We start from the raw sequence: 19,897 nt of genomic DNA, 5'->3' as shown, positions 1-19,897 counted from the left end.
GTGTGTGTGTGTGTGTGTGTGTGTGTGTGTGTGTGTGTGTGTGTGTGTGTGTGTGTGTGTGTGTGTGTGTGTGTGTGTGTGTGTGTGTGTGAGTGTGTAGGGGAGTGGTGTTATGTGAATTGTGGATATTTGAACAAAAACCCAGGACTGCACATGGAGGGTTTAAACTGAGGTGGGATCCTGTGGTCTAGGTAGGATTCAAAGGGCTATTTTCTCAGGGATGCTGGAGGCTGGATAATCTAAACTGTAGGGAAGGAGGAGTCCAAGGTCTTAGTTAGAGAACAGCACCAAGTGACAAGTTCTTGTGATCCAGGAAAGGCAGGTAGAGAACCAAGAAGATCAGAAGCTGGTGTGGCTTGGAGCCAGCAAGGATGAGATCATGGGTAGATAGCCTTGTAGGCTATTCCTGGAGCCAGGAGTGTTGGAAGCTTCTGGAGTCCATTATTATATGAACCTGACAAGGGCTGTTTAAAGAAGTGATGCAGGGCCTGACAGTAACTCTGTAGTTGGCATCTGCTTACTCTGTGCAGTCTAGTGAGTTTTCCAGACATCCAAAAGCAGTGGAGTCATGTTTGCACATGACTTGAGAGCTGAAAGGGACCTTTATGGCCATGTAAGTCATGAGTTTTATTTTCCAGGCCAGGAGACTGAGCCCTGGGAGGAGAGCAGGCCTCCCCATGCCTCCAGGGCCTTACTGTGCTTCCTCGTCCACCACATCACTTTGCTTTCCATTTACTTGATGGAAGCAGTTCTGCTGAGTCCAGCCTGTCTGCACGTCTGGTAGTCCCCTTCCTGAATGTGCTGGCCAACTCTAGAGCCCAACCTAGGAACCCTGTTTGAGACTTGATCCTCTTAGAGTGTATTTTCACTGACTAGTTATAACTTTGGGCATGTGACTTTGCCTTTCCAGGTGTCAGCAGTAAAATGTTAAAAGGTCTCTGTGGACTCTTTCAGCTCAAGCAGAGCAGGTTCTGTAACTCTTGCTGTGTATCCAAGAAGGCCCAGTTAGAAGCTCCTGGTGTAGCTGTCCATAGGAGTAGAGTCAACCTCAGGGAGCCTATGGAGACAGAAATGACGCTGATACCTTGATTTTTCACCCACTTGAAAGATCACACGGAAGAGTCATTGAAGCTGTAAGTTCCTTGAGGCCAGGGGCCATATATCATTCATTTTTGTCCATCCAAAGCCATCAGATTGTGTGGTGAATATATGGCGTTGAGTAAATTGGGACTGATTGATTATGAAGAAGTGTTGAAGAATTTCAGATGATGAGACACTCTTTCTCTGCGCTTTAGGAACTTGACACAGACCTTGGACGAGTACGTATGCTTAGGACTTGACTCCTCAAAATACATTCACCAAACTCCATTGAGCAGTGACCAGATCTGTCTTGTTCACCACTGGGTTCCAAGTGCCTTGAACATGACCAGGCACATAGAAGCTGTTCAGGAAATGTTTGTGGAATAGATGAATGAATAAAACTGTGACATGGAATATGAATAGTTGGACTTCCCAAGGTTAACTGGGAAATTGGGAGAAAATTTAAACCTGGAAGAACAGAATAAGAAACTTGTTGGTAATACATTTCATTTTGTTTTCCTTCCACCCCTAAGCTGTGGCTTCACTCACTTCTACATAACTGCAAATGACAAGTGGGATCCCCTGTCTTCTTGCTGGCACTGGTCTGCAAATGGTCACCCGTCTATGACCAGAGAAGAACAGAAACAGAGCACAGGCCTGTAGAGTCTTTGACAGTTATTGGACACTCCATGACACCCAAGCATGTGATTGCTGGATTTGTCTTGCTAAACAGTTGCATGTTGTTGAACTCACATAGTGACTCACGCGTGGTGTACACTGCACGCTGGTCATGCACGGTCGGACCATGGGCTGGTCCCTGACACACTGGGGAAGAAATGTGACACGTAACTGTAAAGAAACTGGGTGAAATCCTTGACTGAGGAGTCTAATAGTCATATTTTTATTAAAATGTTAATGATACTGTTTGTTCTCTAAAGCTGTTTCTGACTTACTATAATCACATTATTTTCATTGCTGCTGATTTGAGAAGACTGAATTAGCCACACACCTTCTGTCAACTAAGTTGAGTTATAATCTGCATGACAGTGTTTTTTCTCTATTTAAAACTAGCTAGCCTTGCATGGCTATTTCACTTGCTCCTTTGGCCTCATTAGTATTATCCTGTAATTAAATGAGTTAATTAAGCTGTTTCCTATCCACTGATCAGAGAATATTAAAGCTTGGAAGGTGACTCTAGCCATCCTCAGCTCCAACTCCCTCATTTTTCAGAGGCAATTGAGGCTCAGAGAGGTTAAGTAATATGTAACAACTCACACAGTTATTTAGCAAAAGAATTGGGACTAAAACATCAGAGTCTTTCATTCCTAGGTCCTTGTGTTTACCACTTTACCCTAAAGTTCAATAAAAATCCTTTCAGATTTCACAGTATTCAAGATATGTTTCTATTGTGGTAAGTTATGGGCCCCTATTTGATAGAGGACCTAGACTGGACAAATTTTATTTGCCAAACAATTATAGCTGGGTCTACCTTTAAGAAAACTTGATATCTGAAATTATGAACAAAGAAAACGGAAGAGGTGATTTTATATATAAATATATAGATTTATATACAAATTATTTTTACATAAATATATGTTTATATATAAATATATAACGAATTTATATAAGTAAAAGCAAAATAATGTGTTCATGGATGAAGTCCTATAAAATACTTGTTTTGAGGAGAGGTAGTGACTGCTGTTCGTTATAGTTCAGTCCCAAAATGAGGATAAAACTTTACATAAAAGTATACATCATTGGAAAAATAGGATGCAACTTAGAATATATTGATTCAAGCACATTTTCAGAAAAGTGTCTATAAGAGAAAGTGAGATCTCTTCTGTGAATTACACTAGTGGGCATTGATGGAGGGCTGGGTGGGTGAATTTGTTTCCTCCAAACATCATCCCTACCTTTGCTGGTTTCAGTGTGGTCTAACTGTGGTGTTGACAAATTATGACCCATAGGCCAAATCCTGCCTTTCCCTATTTTTGTAAATAACGTTTTATTGGAACACAGACATAGCCATTCATTTACTGTCATCTATGCCTGCTTCTATGCTGTAACTTCAGATTTTAAAACGGTAGTTGTGATATGTGCTTTATGGCCTGCAACTATCTGGCCCTTCATAGAAAAAGTTTGCCGACCTCTGGTCTAGATGCATATCCGTTTCATATCCCTGATACTACTATGTCAGGCAGGTGATCTTCATTTGGAATTACACATAGCTGAGTTCTGATAAGAAAGGAAGGAAATGAACTTTAATCACCTTGTTCAGAAGCCTGTTTTAAAATCCCATCACCTTCTGCCAGTTTTTAGTCTACGTATGACCTCCTAGTGATCCTGAGAGGATGAAATTAACCACCTCTGGAACAAACATTCGATCTTTTTATGTTTTCCACTTTCTTAAGAGAGTAATAAATATAGTCAACGACTCTGGATTCTATTACTATGTAAGAGCTCTTTAAAAACATCTAACCATCTGCTTAATGGCCAATAATACATTTCTAATGGTCACACTCTTTTAGTTCACTACTGTAATCATTGTCCAGCAGCCAAGAGGCTCCTGAAGTAATGTGATCAAAGGCTGGTCCCCAGCTCCATGGCAGCAGAGGGCTGGAGACAGTTCTGTAAAGAGAAAAATAGACTTCTGAGAGTTACATGTGAAAACTGTCTTCTTTTTCATGGAGCCCTAGCATACCATGAGTGCATGTTCTACAAATAGTTTAGAGTAATACAAACTTAAAACTTTGATTTTTGAGCACTTAGAGTTCCAGGTACAGTTGCAACTAGAGGTTAGTTTAATTAATATCTGTCTTTTCCTCTCAGATGACACACACTGGACTATTTTCACTAGGAACCCTGCATCCCTGGTCTGGGCCCCAGCAGCTGGGGACAGCCTGGCAAATTATGAGTTTCTTAGCTTAAAACAGACTAAATTGCAGACAAAACAAGTCATCAGCTGAGTAAATACTGTATATCTGGTTAGCTTCTATAAAAAGGAGATTAGCACAAGTGTTTAGTGTTCCTAATTACTTGTAGGAGGCAAATAGTAGGCTCAGGCTGACTGGAGATTGTTTCATTATATCCAATTAACACCCACTTGATTATTCTTAATTACTTCTTCCTGATGACAGAGGAGTAAAGATGTCATACTTCAAATGTACAAATATCATCTGGGTTGTCAATATATATATATTTGTAATATCATATTCTGCTCATTTTGGGGTGGCTAATATGGTTTCAGCAGAGGGATAAAGTCAAATGACCATCTATCCAAGACTTTGTAAATACTAAGGGGGACTTAGACAAGATGCGAAATATATATATATGGAGAAAAATGTGTTTTTCTGTAGCAATCTGATTAGAAATGTTTTCCTTGAAAATGCCTCACTACACATTTGTGTGAGAATTCCTTTTTCTCTGTACATTGACTGTAGCATAAAGATCAATGATTGTAAATGAAAATAGCTGAATGCAAACTTTCCAAAAAAGAATGAGTCATAGATATACATCGAATGGTATGAATGGAAATCCCACTTGAAGGGTGTTTGTGGAGATTTGAGAAGCTGAGACAAAATTGGCCTCTGTCTGAGAATCTTAATGACCTGGTAAAGAATATAAAATCTTAGCAAATGATGTAATCTCATGGGTATGTACAAAAGATAAATACAATGAGCCAGATTTTCTTAGGTTCAAACCTGAAATTAGAACCACCATTAGGAAGTCACAAGAAGTCATCTTTCTTTCACAAGGAAAAATATGAATAGGTTCTTATTCATGTATTTTGTTGAGTTGGGAGGAGTTGCTGGGTTAGCACAGCCATGGGGCTGGGGTTGGGCGTGAATTCTTTGCTTTTCCGAATAGAAGTTGCTACAGTCCTGAGCTGCCCCTCCTTGCTTGCTAGTGGTGTCAGCGATCTTGTACTGGAAAAAATTAGATTGTTATTTTTTTTTCCTGGATCAAATTTAGGTATGAAATCATTCTTAAGTAAAGAGGGAAGGGATTTGGCAGCAACAATGAATGGTGAGATTGGGTGATTGTGCCAGGACATTCTAGAACTGGCAGCCTACTGAATATCAGAGCTGGACATGCAGTGGGGGCGTGTTGGTACCAAACAAATCCAGTTTCAGCTCTTGACATCGTCAGTCAGCAGTTAGTTATTGAGTACTTGCTCGTGCACAGTCAAACCAGGCACGTGAGAAAATGCAGAGGTATGGAATGGGCCAAGCCCCCTACAACTGGGGAGACAAGACATTTCTAATCTGTGGTTATGTTTAATTAATTGGTTTGAACTAAGGGCTTTGGAGGTTGGGCAAAGAAGGCTGGGCTGATCTGTGAAAAATAAAACTTTAAGATTGGGACCTGAAGGGTAAGTGGACTTTAAGCTACTTGAGGGAGGTTCCAGCTGTTGGAAGTTCAAAGGCTGGTGGGAAAAAACCTATTCCATATAAGCAGAAACATAGTCTCCTTATCCTCTGTTACCAACCCAGTTCCATTCTCAGGCCCAATGACCAGCAATCTCAGTACCTCTCATGGTGTTCAAACATGAGGCTGGAGTCTTGAGATGGAAGACTATCTCAAAAGGAGAGGGTCTCAAGGTGCTGGCCTTAATGAGGATTCCAAGGGATCTATTTCCATGATGAGGGAAGAGACATTGGGCAATCTGTCAAAGTAAAAAATTTATAAGTATATTTAAAGATTTAAGCCTGAAATGGAATATCTTAGGCAGTCATTTGAAATCTATATATATAAATGTGGTGGCTGATATTTAAAAGGCACACAAAACATTAAAAAATTACTTTGGGAATAGCATACCCTCCCCTGAATAATAAAAGGGCAATATCAGGAATAGAGCGGTGTCAGAGTGTAATCAGTTCAGACTTGACAAATGATGGTCAGGGCCAGGACTACTCATCTTTGCTAGTGACAAGAGGATTCTGTGCCTGTGTTCTCTGAAGTGGGCAGAGGGGTTGTTTGGCAGGTTGTGTGGGACTCATGAAGTTGGCTGGATCTTGGTGGTTTTGTTTACTTTGTGTGTGTGTGGTGGTGGCGGTGGCAAGGGGGATCTGCACCTTGCTTCATGGAACGTAGCACAATTGATTTGGCACACACAGGTAGAAAGTTGGTCAATTCCAGCTGGTCGTGTATAATATAGTATAGTGTAATAGGAGTTGGCCCAACTGGTAAAACTGCCAAGAAGCTGTTGGAAGGTGCCTGGCCTTCCCCACATGAAGAAGCAAGAATGCATTTGGTTTAGTTACTGTAGATGTGTGTCTATTAGACTACTAGAAGTGTGGTCCATAGACTCACAGCATCAGCGTCTCCTGGGAGCTTGTTAGAAATGCAGATGCTTGGGCCCCATGCCAGTCCTACTGAATCAGAATCTGCATTTTCACAAGATGCCTAGGTGATTCGTAGGCATGCTGAGGTCTGGGAGGCACTGCTTCAGACTTCGCTTGTTTCTTGAACCAGGCCTGGCCCATTCTGTCATTAAGTAGCTAACCAGAGGACTGTGAATCGGTCTATCCCTCTGAGTCTGTTTCTTTACCTCTAACTTGGAGACGTTAAGGCCTGCTTTACCTGCCACCCCAGTCCTTTAGGATGAGTCAAGGAGATAATGCAAGCGAAAGCACTTTGGAATGATAAAGCCCTGCACCAGTGGTTGGCAATAGTAGCTGCCCTTTCCACTCACCTGGGGAGCTTTAAACAAAATGCCAGGGCTCAGGCTGTGCCTTCAGAGCTTCTGATTTAATTGGTTTGGGGTGGGGCTGGCCATTGGAACTTTTTAAAAGCTCCTCTTTTTTTTTTTTTTTTAAATTAGAGTTCAGAAGACTTAGATTGAGAACAAATTCTGATACTTATTAGTTGTATGATTTTTTTTTACTACCTTTTTATTGAAACATGATTGATTGTACATATCTGTGGGATATAGCATCAAATATCAATACCGGTGTGCAATATGTGATGCTCAAATCAGGATAATTAGTGTATTCAACATTACACAATGTAATCATTTTTTGCGTCCCTTTACCAATTCCTCACAAACCTCCCTCCCCCTTTCTCACTTCTGGTGGCCTCAGTTCCGTTTTCTCCTTTTGAAAGTTCAACAAATTATTGTTATTTTTGTATCTTTTTTTCTTTTATTAGCTTCCACTTATGAGTGAGAACATGTGGTATTTCTCTTTCTATGCCTGGCTTATTTCACTTAACATAATTTTCTCTAAGTTCATCCATGTTGCTGCAAATGGCAGAATTTCATTCTTTTTTGTAGCAGAGTAGTATTACATTGTGTATATATGTCACATTTTCCTTATCCAGTCATCCATTGATGGACGTTTAGATTGGTTCCAACTCTAGACTATTACAGATAGAGCTGCAATAAACATGAAAGTGCAGGTATCCCTTCAACATAATGATTTCCATTCCTTTGCATATATACCCAGCAGTGGGATTGCTGGATCACATGGCAGCTCTATCTGTAGGTGTTTGAGGAACCTCCATACTGTTTTCCATAATAGCTGCACTAATTTACAGTCCTGCCAACAGTGCAGAAGATTTCCCCTTTCCCCACATCCTCACCAGCATTTGTTATTCTCTGTCTTTTTTGATAATAGCTAATCTCCCTGGGGTGAGATGATACTTCAGTGTGGTTTTGATTTGCATTTCCCTGATGCTGAATGATGTTGAGCATTTTTTCATATGTCTTTTGGCCATTTGTATATCTTTCTTTGAGAAATGCCTATTTAGCTCCTTTGCCCATTTTTTAATTGGATTACTTGTTTGCTTACTGTATAGTTATTTGAATTGCTTGTATATTTTGGATATTAAGCCCTTGTCAAATGCATAGTTGGTAAATGTTTTCTCCCTTTCTGTAGGTTGTCTTTTTGCTCTGTTAATTGTTTCCTTTGTTATGCAGAAGCTTTTTAGTTTGATGTAATCCTATTTGTTTATTTTTTCTTTTGTTTCCTGTGCTTTTGCTGTCTTACTCGTAGTGTTTGGCCAGTCATACATCCTGAAGTGTCTCCCCTATGTTTTCTTTTAGGAGTTTTATAGTTTCACGTCTTATATTCAAGTCCTTAATTCATTTCTAGTTGATTTTGGCATATGTCTATAGAGGTACAGGTCTAGTTTCATTCTTCTACATATGGATGTCCAGTTTTCCAGCATTGTTTACTGAAGGGGCAATCTTTCCCCCAAATATGTTTTGTTACCTTTGCCAAAGATCAGTTGGCTATAAGTATGTGGATTGATTTCTGGGTTCTCTATTCTGTTTGATTGTTCTATCTATTTTTATGCCAGTACCATGCTGTTTTGGTTACTATAGATTTGTAGTATAATTTGAAGTCAGGTAGTGTTATGCCTCTGGCTTTTTTTCTTTTCTCAGGATTGCTTTGGCTATTTGGGGTCTTTTGTTGTTCCATATGAATGTTACGATTGTTTTTTCTACTTCTGTGAAGAATGTCATTGGTATTTTGATGAGAATTATGTTAAATCTGTAGCTCACTTTGGGTTGTATGGATATTTTCACAGTGTTAATTCTTCCAATCCAAGAGCATGGAATGGCTTGCCATGTTTTTGTGTCCTCTTTAATTTCTTTCAGCAATGATATGTAGGTCTTGTCATAGAGATCTTTCATCTCCTTGGTTAAGTTTATTCCTACGTATTTTGGTTTTTTTGGTGATTATTGTAAATGGGATTATGAGAGCTCCTTGGTTGATTCTAATGGGCAGCAGCCAGGGTTTAACTGTTGTTCTTCTGATCTTCATTGTTTCTGTTCTTACCCAGCTTCAGTTCCAGAACTTTGAGAAGAGTTGGCATGGTTGGTGATGGAGTAGGAAGTAGGGTGGGAAGTCAGTGCCTGCCAATAGCTCCTCTGTAGTTGTGGACTGGCCTATCCCATTTTTCCAGAAGTGCCACTGCTGGGAACATTTTACTTGTATGTTTGAGTTGCCATGCTCAAGTCCTGTGCATGCCTCTTCGTGTCCTGGTGCAGACTGAGTACTGCGAACATTTGGAGGGCAAGGACTGTCCTTCCCTTCCCATCTTTCCTTTCCTTCCCATCTGGTACAGCCAGCATCTCACCCAAACAGGAAGGATGTGTGTGAGGCAAGGATATGGGACTGAGGAGTAGGAGACCTGATGCTGTGGGCTGAATGTCTATGTCCCCCCGAATCCATGTGTTGAAACCTAATTACTAATGTGATGGGATTGTGAGTGAGGCCTTTGGGAGGAGATCAGGTCATGAGGGTAGAGTCCTTACAGATGGGATTAGTGTCCTTATAGGGCCCCAGAGAGCTGCCATGACCTTTTCACTATGTGAGGTCACAGCTAGAAGGTTCCATCTGTGAACCAGAAAGTGGGCCCTCATCAGAAACTTCATCTGCTGGCACCTTGATCTTGGACTTCTCAGACTCCAGAACTTCGAGAAATAAATTTCTGTAGTTTATAAACAACTCAGTCTAAGGTGTTTTGCTATAGCAGCCTGAATGGACTAAGACATCTAGGTTTGACATTAACACCATCCTGTTGGTCTTACCTATCTGAACTACCTGGATCATAGATTTATAGTGAGAAGCATTTGAAAATTGAGATATGGGAAAGTTCTTTACAAACAACAAACCACTGTTCAAGTGCACAAGTGTGCTTGGTTAATTTTGAGTGGGAGAATCATGTGGTGAGAGAATATTGACGTTCATGCCAGGAGAGTTGACCTCAAATGGGGTCCCAGCCTCTTAACATAAGAGCAATTAACATTTGGCAAGTGCTGTGTGCCTTTTCATTTATACTTTCAATAAAATTTCCTGAGGGTCTTTCATGTTCTGGGTGATAGGAAACAGCAGTGACTAAAACAGGAAAGCAACAAAAACAAGACCAACCTGCCCTGGTGGATCTTACATTCTCCTGGGCAGTGGGCAGAGCACAGTGAACTTGCATGTCTCTGTAAGGAGGTGGGAAGGAGTATGAGGACGGGCAGAGCATGGGCAGGGGGACAGACAGGAGGAGGTGGTGTGTGCCATTCATGAAGAGAGATCAGGGACAGCCTCTCTGGTGAATGGTATCTCTGTGGAGGCTGAAGAAGGGGAGAGGATACACAATTTGGGTTTGCGTGGAGGTCACAGAATATGCACAGGCTTGAGGCAGAGGCTTGGTGACTTTGCAATGTGGCAAGGAGGCCATGATGGTGAGGTGTGTAAAGGAGGTACTATTTCAGAAGTGGGGTCATGTAGCACCTTTTAGGCTCTGGTCAGGACTTTAGATTTTATCTGTATTACAGGGAAGCCATTGGAAGGCTTTGAATGTAATTGGACTTGAGTTTATACTCAGCTTGATCGCTCTGACATTGGTGCGTGTGTGTGTGTACGTGTGTGTGTGTGGTGGGGGGAAACCAGCAAGGACGCCAAATGGAAGCAGATGTACCAGCCAGGGGCCATCACAGTAGTGCAGGCGGAGGTACTGTTGGTGTGCATGAGGGTGGTTGCCATGTGGTGGTGAGACATGGTCACATTCTGTATATTTAGAGGCAGAATTGAAAGGGTTTGCTGATTAGAAATGCTGTGTGAGAGAGAGGAAAGACAAGAAGGATGCAGGTGCTGTTTACTGGCATGGAGGAGTTGGTAGGAGGAGCAGGTTTGGGGCTAATCAATAGTTAGGTTCTGGGCATATTAAATTTGAGAAGCCTATTAGCCATCCAGTGGAGATGTCAAGAAAGTAACTGAATTGGGAGGGCTTCCATAGGGAGGGGTCAGGCCTGGAGATAGAACTTTGGGGGTTTCTATCAGTATGTAGGTGATGTTTAAAGTCATGAGGCTGGATGAGGTCACTTTATTCTATACCAGTTACATATAAAGAATTAGTTGACAGTAATGATCGATGGGTTTTGGTGATCATGGTGGTAGCGTTGGAACTTAATCAGCTCTGATGCTCTCTGATTCCATACAGTGCACTTGCTCATTATATTCTCTTTCTATTCTAATTTTGAATGCATTTTAATGTCCACCAATAACAGCAAAGGGAAGACAATATGTTATTGACTGAACCCTTCGGCTTCTGTCAGTCTGTGCCAACTCCAGTGCATACTAGTAGAACCATTACTCCACATTGACTGGGATGTCTTTGTCACCTTGAGCTGGCTCAGCCCAGAGGCGTCTGGGTTGTGTGCCTGATAATCTTGGCCTTCTCCTCAGGACTGCAGCACAAAGCAGGATGGATGAGGTATTTCAACTCATTACTTACAGGTGTTCTTTAAGGGAGCGCTTAGGAAGTTTTACTCAATTTAACTTAAGACATAAGCGATGCCATTCCCAATTCAGGGCAATGGCTTAGAACCTGACTCAATGTCCTTTTTACTAAGTAATTATCTAGATTTCCTTACTAAATGTTATTTTATGTATTATGTTTAATAGCCTCTTTCTTTCGGCTATGGTAGGATGGTAATAGCAGCTGATAATGTATCACATACTCATCTTAAAGTTCTGCCTCTGGCACCTGTGGCCAACGTAGAAGGAAGTTTCTGGTCAGATCTCAGACCATTTCCATGGCCCGACTCACTAGTCCTGGATTAGTTTGCTTTTCAGGGGCATAAGAGATCACAGATAACTTCTTAACCTTTAAAGCATTCCTCATTTGTGATGATTTGCGGGGAGCCTAAGAAGCTCATCTAGTGAGACTGCTCTGAGCCCCACTTGCAGTGCTGTGGGTGACAGGTGAAGCCCCAGTGGAGAGGAACTGAGCAGCACAGACTTTTGGATAATGGTGAGATGTCATATAGGCCTGATAAAATTAAGCCTCCACCACCATTGCACCTCAAGATAGCCAGTTCCTTATAGTACCTGATCACTGGCTCTCAATAAAATTTCAATGAATTGAACTCATGTGATGGAAATTAGGTTATTGATGTTGTTTGTACAATGTGTGTATTGGGACAATATGTACGTTGGCTTCTTAGTGATCTAGTTATGCAGTCTTCCAGCAGCTACTGAGCACCCACTGTTTGCCAGTTGTCCTAGGTAGTTACTGAGTGCTTAGCGGGTGCTGGGCACATAGAGGATACCAAAATACTTGTCATTCATCTCCACCTGCTGTGAAATTATGTTCTCCAGAGAGTCAAGGCTAAAACCCATATTAAAATATGTAAAACTACCCAGGAGAAGGGGGCATGACATTGGCCCCAGTATTTATAAACAGATTAGATGTATTTCCTGCCCTGAAAGAGTATCTGGTCTAGTAGAGAGATGGTATATTTGTGTGAAATACAAAACAAACAAACAAACAAACAAACAAAACCAGAATAATGCTTAATATCAGTTTGAAAGCAGGACAAGTGACAGAGCTTCCAGTCATCATGAGGATGTGTGAACCTTTTGGCTGTACATCAGAATCACCTGGAGAGCTGTTGAAAACTAGTATTCCTGAGCCCCACTCCAGGCCCATTGGACATTTATGTGTTTAAAACTTCCCTGGTTGATTCTGATACATACTGAGGCTTAAGAGCCACTGCTTTGGAAGGATGGGTAGGATTTGGGTGTATAGATGGAGGTGGGAATTGTACCCTGGCATGAGAAAGATGCGGGAGAGATGCGGGAATGCCACGAGAAGAGCAGTACTGCAAGACTTTTGCTACAGTGACTGTTGCTTGCTGGCCTGGAGGGGAGGAATTGTTTGGAAAATAAGTGAAAATCCAGTGGGAAAGGAGCAGTTTTCAGAAGAACCTGAAGTCCTGGAGAGGATATTGAATTGTATCCTGAAAGCTACAGGGAAAGCCTGTGGTTACCACCAGCCTTTATGTGATCTTACTTTCAATAGTGAGTGTTTGGACTTTATTTGCTGGATGATGGGCAGGTTGGAGCCAATGAGCAACATGAAGAACGTGGTGTTTTAAGATGAATCTGACTATCTGGTGCTGGATAGATTCAAGCAGAGGGTACTTGGACATAGAGATTAGCTAAGACCAAAAGACTTTCCTAGAACACCATCACCAACAAAAACACATATTGGCTGAGCCCTCACTATGTGCCATAAGGTATCTTAAATCCTTTACCTATGCTGTCTTCACAAAATGCCTGTGGCGTAGGTACTCATAGAATGCCCATTTTACAGATGAGGAAGCCGAAGTACAGGGAAGTAACTTGTCCAAGGTCACACAGCTAGCAGTGTCAGAGTCAGGATTCAAATCAGACTGCTTGTTTCCAGAATATGAGTTTTAACCACTCTGCTATAGGCTCTTACAACTCCTAAGACTTTGGCAGTGGTAAGTGGAAACGGAAACTTATAGACATGATATGAAGTGCGAACTTCAAGTGCTGTAAGACGTTGGAATACCTTGAGCATGCTTAGGAAAATCCCCAGTGGGGAAGAGCGCTCTGCAAGAAGGAATTGAGCAGGGTTTAGAATGGCACACAAAGGCAGGCAGAGAAGCCTTTCTGAGATATCAGGTCTATGTTCATTCAGAACATGGGAGAAGAGATAGCGTAGGAAATTGCTAATATGATGGCCCTGTGTGTACTCTGCTAAAAACATGGAAATTACCTGAGTATCGAAAAGTGGATAGAGCATTGGTTTTGGAGTCAGACAGTTGTATGTAGATAGGGTCCTCTCCTTACCAACCTGTGACCTTGGACAGTTTGCATAACCTGTGCCTGTCAGTTTTTCTGTCTGTATGTTGAGGATTATAAAAGCATCACCTTCATCAGAATGTTGCAGAGATTAAGATAATAGAAAGTAGATGTAAAGTACATGCCAAATACATATTCCATTAATACCAGCTGTTATTACTATTATGATTTTCATCATTACAGTCATTCATGGGCTTTGGAACACAACTGTGAGATCACTATTTTGGAGATAATACTTTGGCATTGGTGGGTACAGCACAAACGGGAGCTGTGAGGATTCCAATTCTGGCTCTATCATCTGCTAGCTGTATGATTTGGGGTCATTTGCTTAACTAGTTTCTCATCTGAAAATCAGGAAAACAGCATTACCTACCTCTGGTGGTTATGCAAGTTAATATGTATAAAGCACTTAGAATAGAACCTAGAATACTTGGTTGTTTATTGATGATATAAAAGTTGTTTTTTCTTTTAATTGTGGTTTCCCTCTCTTCATTGCCTCCTGCCTCTGAAACACTTAGTCCTTCTGGGTGTCCCTGGTGTGTACTAGGGACCTGTGGGCCTTGGTGTCCTTGTTGAATCCTATTTAACTGTTGAGAATATGCCTGCATAAGTAGGCCCTGCTGTCTCCCAGACACAGATTCACTGAGCAAAGTGACCATGATGCCTGGATGTTATTTGTAGGTGAGATTTCACATAAAAGGCCTAGCCCATTGGTTACAGAAATCATATTGGGCTGTGAATGCCTAACATCAGTCTTCTTGTTGAATATTTATCCACACCTCTTCTCCCTTGCTGGGACCCATACTGAGGCATGGACCCTGCTTTACAAGGAGCTGAAAGATAACAGCACTAACTCTGGAAGCATGCATTTGTGTATATATGTGCATGTGCGTGTGTGAATATTTGTAGCCTAAAGGCAGATCTTCTGGTGAGTTGCTTTGTTTCATTTTTTTTTTTGGTTGTAAAGTTGAATGAAAGGCACTTAGTCCAAAACTTTAAAAAATTGCTACTGGGCAAAGTAATTTTGTGTCAGGCTTCTGTTCAGGGCAGATTTACATGGTTATAAATCTCTGAAATTAAACTCTTACCTTAGAAAAGCTGAAATGTATTCAACATTAGCAGACACCCAGCCCTGCTCTGAACTGGTGGCCATTCTCCAGCCATGTATAACAAGAGTATCTAGCTATGTGTTTGGGGTAATAATAAGCTTAAATATGCCTCTCGGAATGGGTAATGGCTCTCCAATGAGTAGCAGAATTTTCTCTCAACAATTCTTTCCCTAGAACCAAAGGTTAAGTTGAAGAGTTTGATTTAATGACAAAGTCAATTAGGATTTTAACATTATAGGGTTCTTTCCTTTCGTTTTCTAATCAAGATCATAGTCTAGGGTCAGCAACCTTGTGGAAGGTTGTTCTTCTGATGTTTGGGGAAGGTTAAGGTAGGAGATTAGAGGTGCTTAGCAATTTCTGAATTGAAAAAAGTCCTAGAGAACACCTCCTGGTCCTAAAGTATTTACTCCTCACCTTCACAAATTTTAGATTTATAATATGCTTGAGTTTTAAGGAACTTTAGGGATCATCTAATCAGTCCTTTCATTTTATAGCTTGGGAAACTGAGGCTAAAGTGATTAAAAAATTTGTCAGTGGTTACATAGGTCATTTGGGGCAGAATAATGGAACAGCTAAGGGTGGACTTCTACTTCTAATTAAGCACTCATTCAAAGAAAAGTAAAATGTTTTCTTGGTTATGGGATTTGTATTATTTATGAATCAGTTTTACTAGAATACTTCTTCCTACTACTTTTCAAGGCATGTCCCATTTGATCTCAGTCCATGGGTGTAACAGTACAAAGACTCTTGGTTGTAAACAAAGAAATTACCTCTTGCTCTCTTAATTAAAAAAAAAAAATCCATTAGAAGGGTATTAGAAGTTCTCATAATTGACTGGAAGTTGAAAGAGCTGGTCCAGAAGTTCTAGAAAGAGGAAACAAAATGCCTTTCTGCAAGCGGGAACCTCTGCCCCGGTGCTTGATACTGCTCCATCACAAATGAATTCTCGCCAGGCCTCTGTCTTTGTCTTACTTGTTCTTGATGCCAAGTTCAGGTGGTAAAATTCAAAGAACTAAGCTGGGGTACTTGCCAATGCTTTGACCGCTAGGGAGGCACTACCCTTTAAGATCAAGATCACATGTAATGGGGAATTCCCCAAAATGAGGGCAAAAATAGATAGAATTCAGGTTTTGGATTATCCCAAACTCAAAAGATGTCTAAGATAAAATGCTTTGTGGGCCACTCTGTAGCCTGACTATGCTCTATGGGAAAATATATGCCAAGTTACAGAATAATTCATAGATAATGCTAGGAGGCGAGTTACTGGTAGGCTTGGTCAGTTCACGAGTTAATCTTAAATTGGAGTCTGCTGGTCCAGGGCCTTGACCGTGAAGTACAACTCTTATGGTGGGATTTTTGAACAATACTGAGGGCCAAATGTGGAAATACCTTTGAGAATGTTGACATTTAAACAATGCTAAAATTATCCATCCATGCATCTTTCTACACAGGAACCATTTATGAGGACATACTATATGCCTGGCCCTATGCTGGGCATTGGTTACATAGAGATGGACAAAATGTTGTGCCCTCCTACAGCTTGGGCTTTAGTCTGGTTCAAATATGGGATGCTTGGACTTATCACTTGTAGTAAAATATTCAAATGCAGAGAAGAATATTGAGGAAGGTCAGATTTTTGATTATAAGCCAATACTTCAGGAGCTCCAATCTTCTCAAAAAAAACTGGGTGCTTCTTTTTCTAGAAGAGGTGCTTTGTTCAGAATCTTCAGGAAACATTTCTTACCAGACATGGTGCCAGGGTAAGTCTAGCCATGAAAAAGTTTATAATCCAGTAGAAGAGACAGACATTGAAATGAATCATTTCTATGAAATGCGTTGAGTTCTGGGACAGAGATATGCCCTGTGTGTATGTAAAGACAGAGACTCAAATTCTTCAGGTGTGCGAGTGTTGGGAAGGTTTTCTTGTAGCTTGTCTTGATCCTAGAGCTACAATGTAAACCTGTCTTTTCTGTTCACCTGTGTGGCCAGTCCACGGACAGTTACTGGAGAACTGTTATGTACAAGGCCAACACCCAGCGTCTGTAGAATAGCAGCTAAGAGCATCCATTCAGCCAGAGCTGTCTTCCTTTCTCACTTTCCTTCTGATGGTGACTGACTACAGTCTGATTCACCATAGACTTGCCACATCCCTAGGGTATTGGTTCTGCAGGGATGAGGACAGAGTCCAGGAGAACTGTCTCTGGTTTCATCTTCCTGTCCAATTGACTCAACAATCTTGCAGGAATGTTCTTAGGGGAGCATTATGCAAATCCATGTCAGGCCTAGAAGATAAATGTTTCTTGACAGACCCCTCTCTGTTAATTTGCATAAATATTTGTATTGATTTTATTTACATTGGTGAGGCAGAACAGTAGTTCTTGAGCTTTGATGTGTGTGAGCCTTGGAGATTAGAGCTGGGGCTCTTCCTTTGAGAAAACAAATACTTTTGTGTTGATTTCAATGAGATATAAATCATACCCAGGAAGTTTACAGTTGAGTAAGAATAGTGTAATTACTGATTGTATACCAGAAGAGGACATATTTATGAAACGACTTGAAAAAGCTTGTAATCCCTTCCCACATTTTGAATAACTAATTGCTATGTCATCATGGCATATTTGCACCACAGAGTTAAGTCTGTCAAACGTTTCCCTCCGAAAACCTTGTTTTAAGGGATTTCTAACTTGGTCGTAAAAATGTGCTCCAAGTTGGAGCTGACTTGATGGGAGTCTGTGCTTGGAACACTTGATTTGAATGGTGCCAGTCGGAGTTAAATTACAGGCTGGGAAAAAGGAAACAAATTTTTTAAAAAGGAGGTGTTTATGGTTCTGGGCTCCCCTAAGTACTTCTTGAGGATCAAAATAGCCTCTTTAAAATAAATTGCAGACCATTAGTACATGATGGAGGAAACCCCTTTGAGACTAGGTTGGGGGAGGGGAAGGCAAGGGCACAAGAAAGAAGAGATTGACGTGGGCCCCCTTGCAGTGATGCGGACACAGTGTGCACCACTCATGCAGTGTACGCCTGGGGAGGTTTGGGCACACAGGCAGCTCTTCCTGTATCCATTATGGACTAGTACAGAGTGGACATCACTGCAAATCCACTCCAACTCTGAATCCGAATGGGCATTTTAGGTTTCTTGGGACATGTTCTCCCTCTGTGCCCTCCACTTTTTTTTTTTTTAAAAACAAAAAGAACGCTGTAGCCTACCTACCTTATGCCCTAACAGATCATAAAGGCCTACTACATAAGACCTGTAGTTATGTGTTTGCTGAATGAGAAGGTACCTACCTGATAAGCATATTTGTCTAGAGATTCTCCTATACTTGGTGCCAGACATTCAAGCCAAAAAGGTAGTAGTTCTTGGCTAGGAATATTTGATTCTCTACATAAAGCCAGCCTAGAAATCTCTTTCATCCATCAACAGCAGAAAATTCAAGATAATGAGAAAGGGGAGAAGGAAATGGAGATAGAGGTGAAGATGGAGAAGGAGACAAGAAAGAGAGAGGGAGAGAGACGGAGATTGTTTCTACCTCTGTGTGAGTCGCCTTGCACCCTAGTGGTCCGGGAGCAGCCTCTGTGCTCCAGCTCCTGCCATCAGTGAGAGTGAGGCAGATTTACAGCCTCACTTGTTCAACCTCAATTCAGATTTCCTTGTCTTTTTTAGATTTCACTCATGCCTTGATGACACTTTCTTTTTCTGAGAAAGCTAATTGCATTGGTTTCTCCAAGAGGCATCACTTTAAACAATCCATCCTGACTGTGAAAACAAATACATGCTTGACTTATTTCATTTATTTTCCCCCCAAACCCAAATGAGGATAAAGCCATTCTGGATAAGAAGACATGTGTGTGTCTTTGTCACATCTTTTATCATCACGACTGCTTTTCCAAATAATACAACTTGTGACAAATGTGAACATTAATTACAGTTAACAAAGAAATGTCATGTGAAGTGTTCATGGGGGGAAAAGAAAAAACTCCAGACAATCAATGAGATTACATCTTGCATCAAGCTTCAAGTCAAAGTGCAAAAGTCAGAAATCAAATACCATCAGTTATCAAATTATGTTAATGATTCTAATGAAGGCTTCTGGTATTTGTTCAAGAGTGTGTTGCTGTAATGGTAACTAATAGAACAAGAGAAGCTGATTGCCATGAATTAATTAGAACTGACTGCCGGAGTTTCTTATTTATTTATTTATTTTAATATTGACAATCTGTTTAGAACCCGAGGTTTTTCGTGTGGTCCTTTTCTTCCCTTCCAAGTCATCAGCCAGTCAAAGAGTGAGGATGTAATTGTGTTTTCTCATACTGCAGGTTTCCCTCACCAGCCCCAGGGTTTGACCCATACTGACAGCAAACAAATTAAATGGAAGTAGAGGGTGGACATGAATACCCGTACAAATGTCCATCCCTAGCATTTGTGGGACTCAGGGTGAGAGTCCGAATGAGGCCCCTTGCCTGATGCTCACTGCCTTTCTCTTTCTGCCCCCGACCCCATTCTCTACCACAAGAGGCCTCTGCACACATGCACATGGGCACACAACTTGCCCATCCATCCTCCATCTACCCACAGCTGCTCCTTGGCTACCTCTTGGTCTTAGGGGTGCACGTCCTGGTGGAACCATGCATTATTGGGAGGTAGGACCCAAGGAAGAGGTCTTTGCAGGCTCTGGAAGAAGCTCAGGACTGTTTGAGAAGGAAATTTGGGGTCCTGGGTATCCATAACAGGGTCTACTAACAGTTAATAGGTTCCATGTTGGAAATGCCCTTGGCCCATGGACTCCTAATCCCATAGTGGTGGAGACAGATAAGGAGGGCCGGGATTGGGGCCTCCAAAGCTCTCGGCCTGGGTACGGGTGAGGAATGGGCTCTGGTTACTTAGGTCTGAGAGCTACACCGGCCGTGCATATTCTTTGCTTCCAGGTATTTGAATATATGCATCTAGAGCTCTTTCTACTGAAATCTACATATTTTTTCTTTTTCTTTTTGTTTATTTGTTTGTTTCTTCATTTATTCATCCCTTATTGGGCATTTACTGTGCCAAGCCCTGGGGACACAAAGAAAAGTAAGGCCTTCAGGGATCTCATG

The 19,897-nt window shown here is 41.3% G+C and overlaps 1 protein-coding gene across 5 annotated transcripts in view; it reads left to right on the top strand.

Annotated features, from left to right (window-relative positions):
* LRMDA (leucine rich melanocyte differentiation associated) overlaps positions 1-19,897 on the top strand; it is a 1,115,169-nt gene that overhangs the window by 464,657 nt on the left and 630,615 nt on the right. The window contains exon 1 of one of the 5 annotated variants that reach the window (XM_063103068.1): positions 5,218-5,294. The exons of the other annotated variants lie outside the window; for them this stretch is intronic. Coding sequence (XP_062959138.1) covers positions 5,287-5,294 — 8 coding nt within the window. The 5' untranslated portion in view covers positions 5,218-5,286. Of the gene's footprint in view, positions 1-5,217; positions 5,295-19,897 lie in introns of those variants that run through there. 5 annotated transcript variants of the gene reach the window in all.

This window comes from Cynocephalus volans, chromosome 7, assembly GCF_027409185.1.
Source record: "Cynocephalus volans isolate mCynVol1 chromosome 7, mCynVol1.pri, whole genome shotgun sequence".
In the NCBI taxonomy this organism is placed as follows: Eukaryota; Metazoa; Chordata; class Mammalia; order Dermoptera; family Cynocephalidae; genus Cynocephalus; species Cynocephalus volans.
Note: the sequence above shows the minus strand (reverse complement) of the source record. Positions and strands in the feature narration are given on the sequence as shown.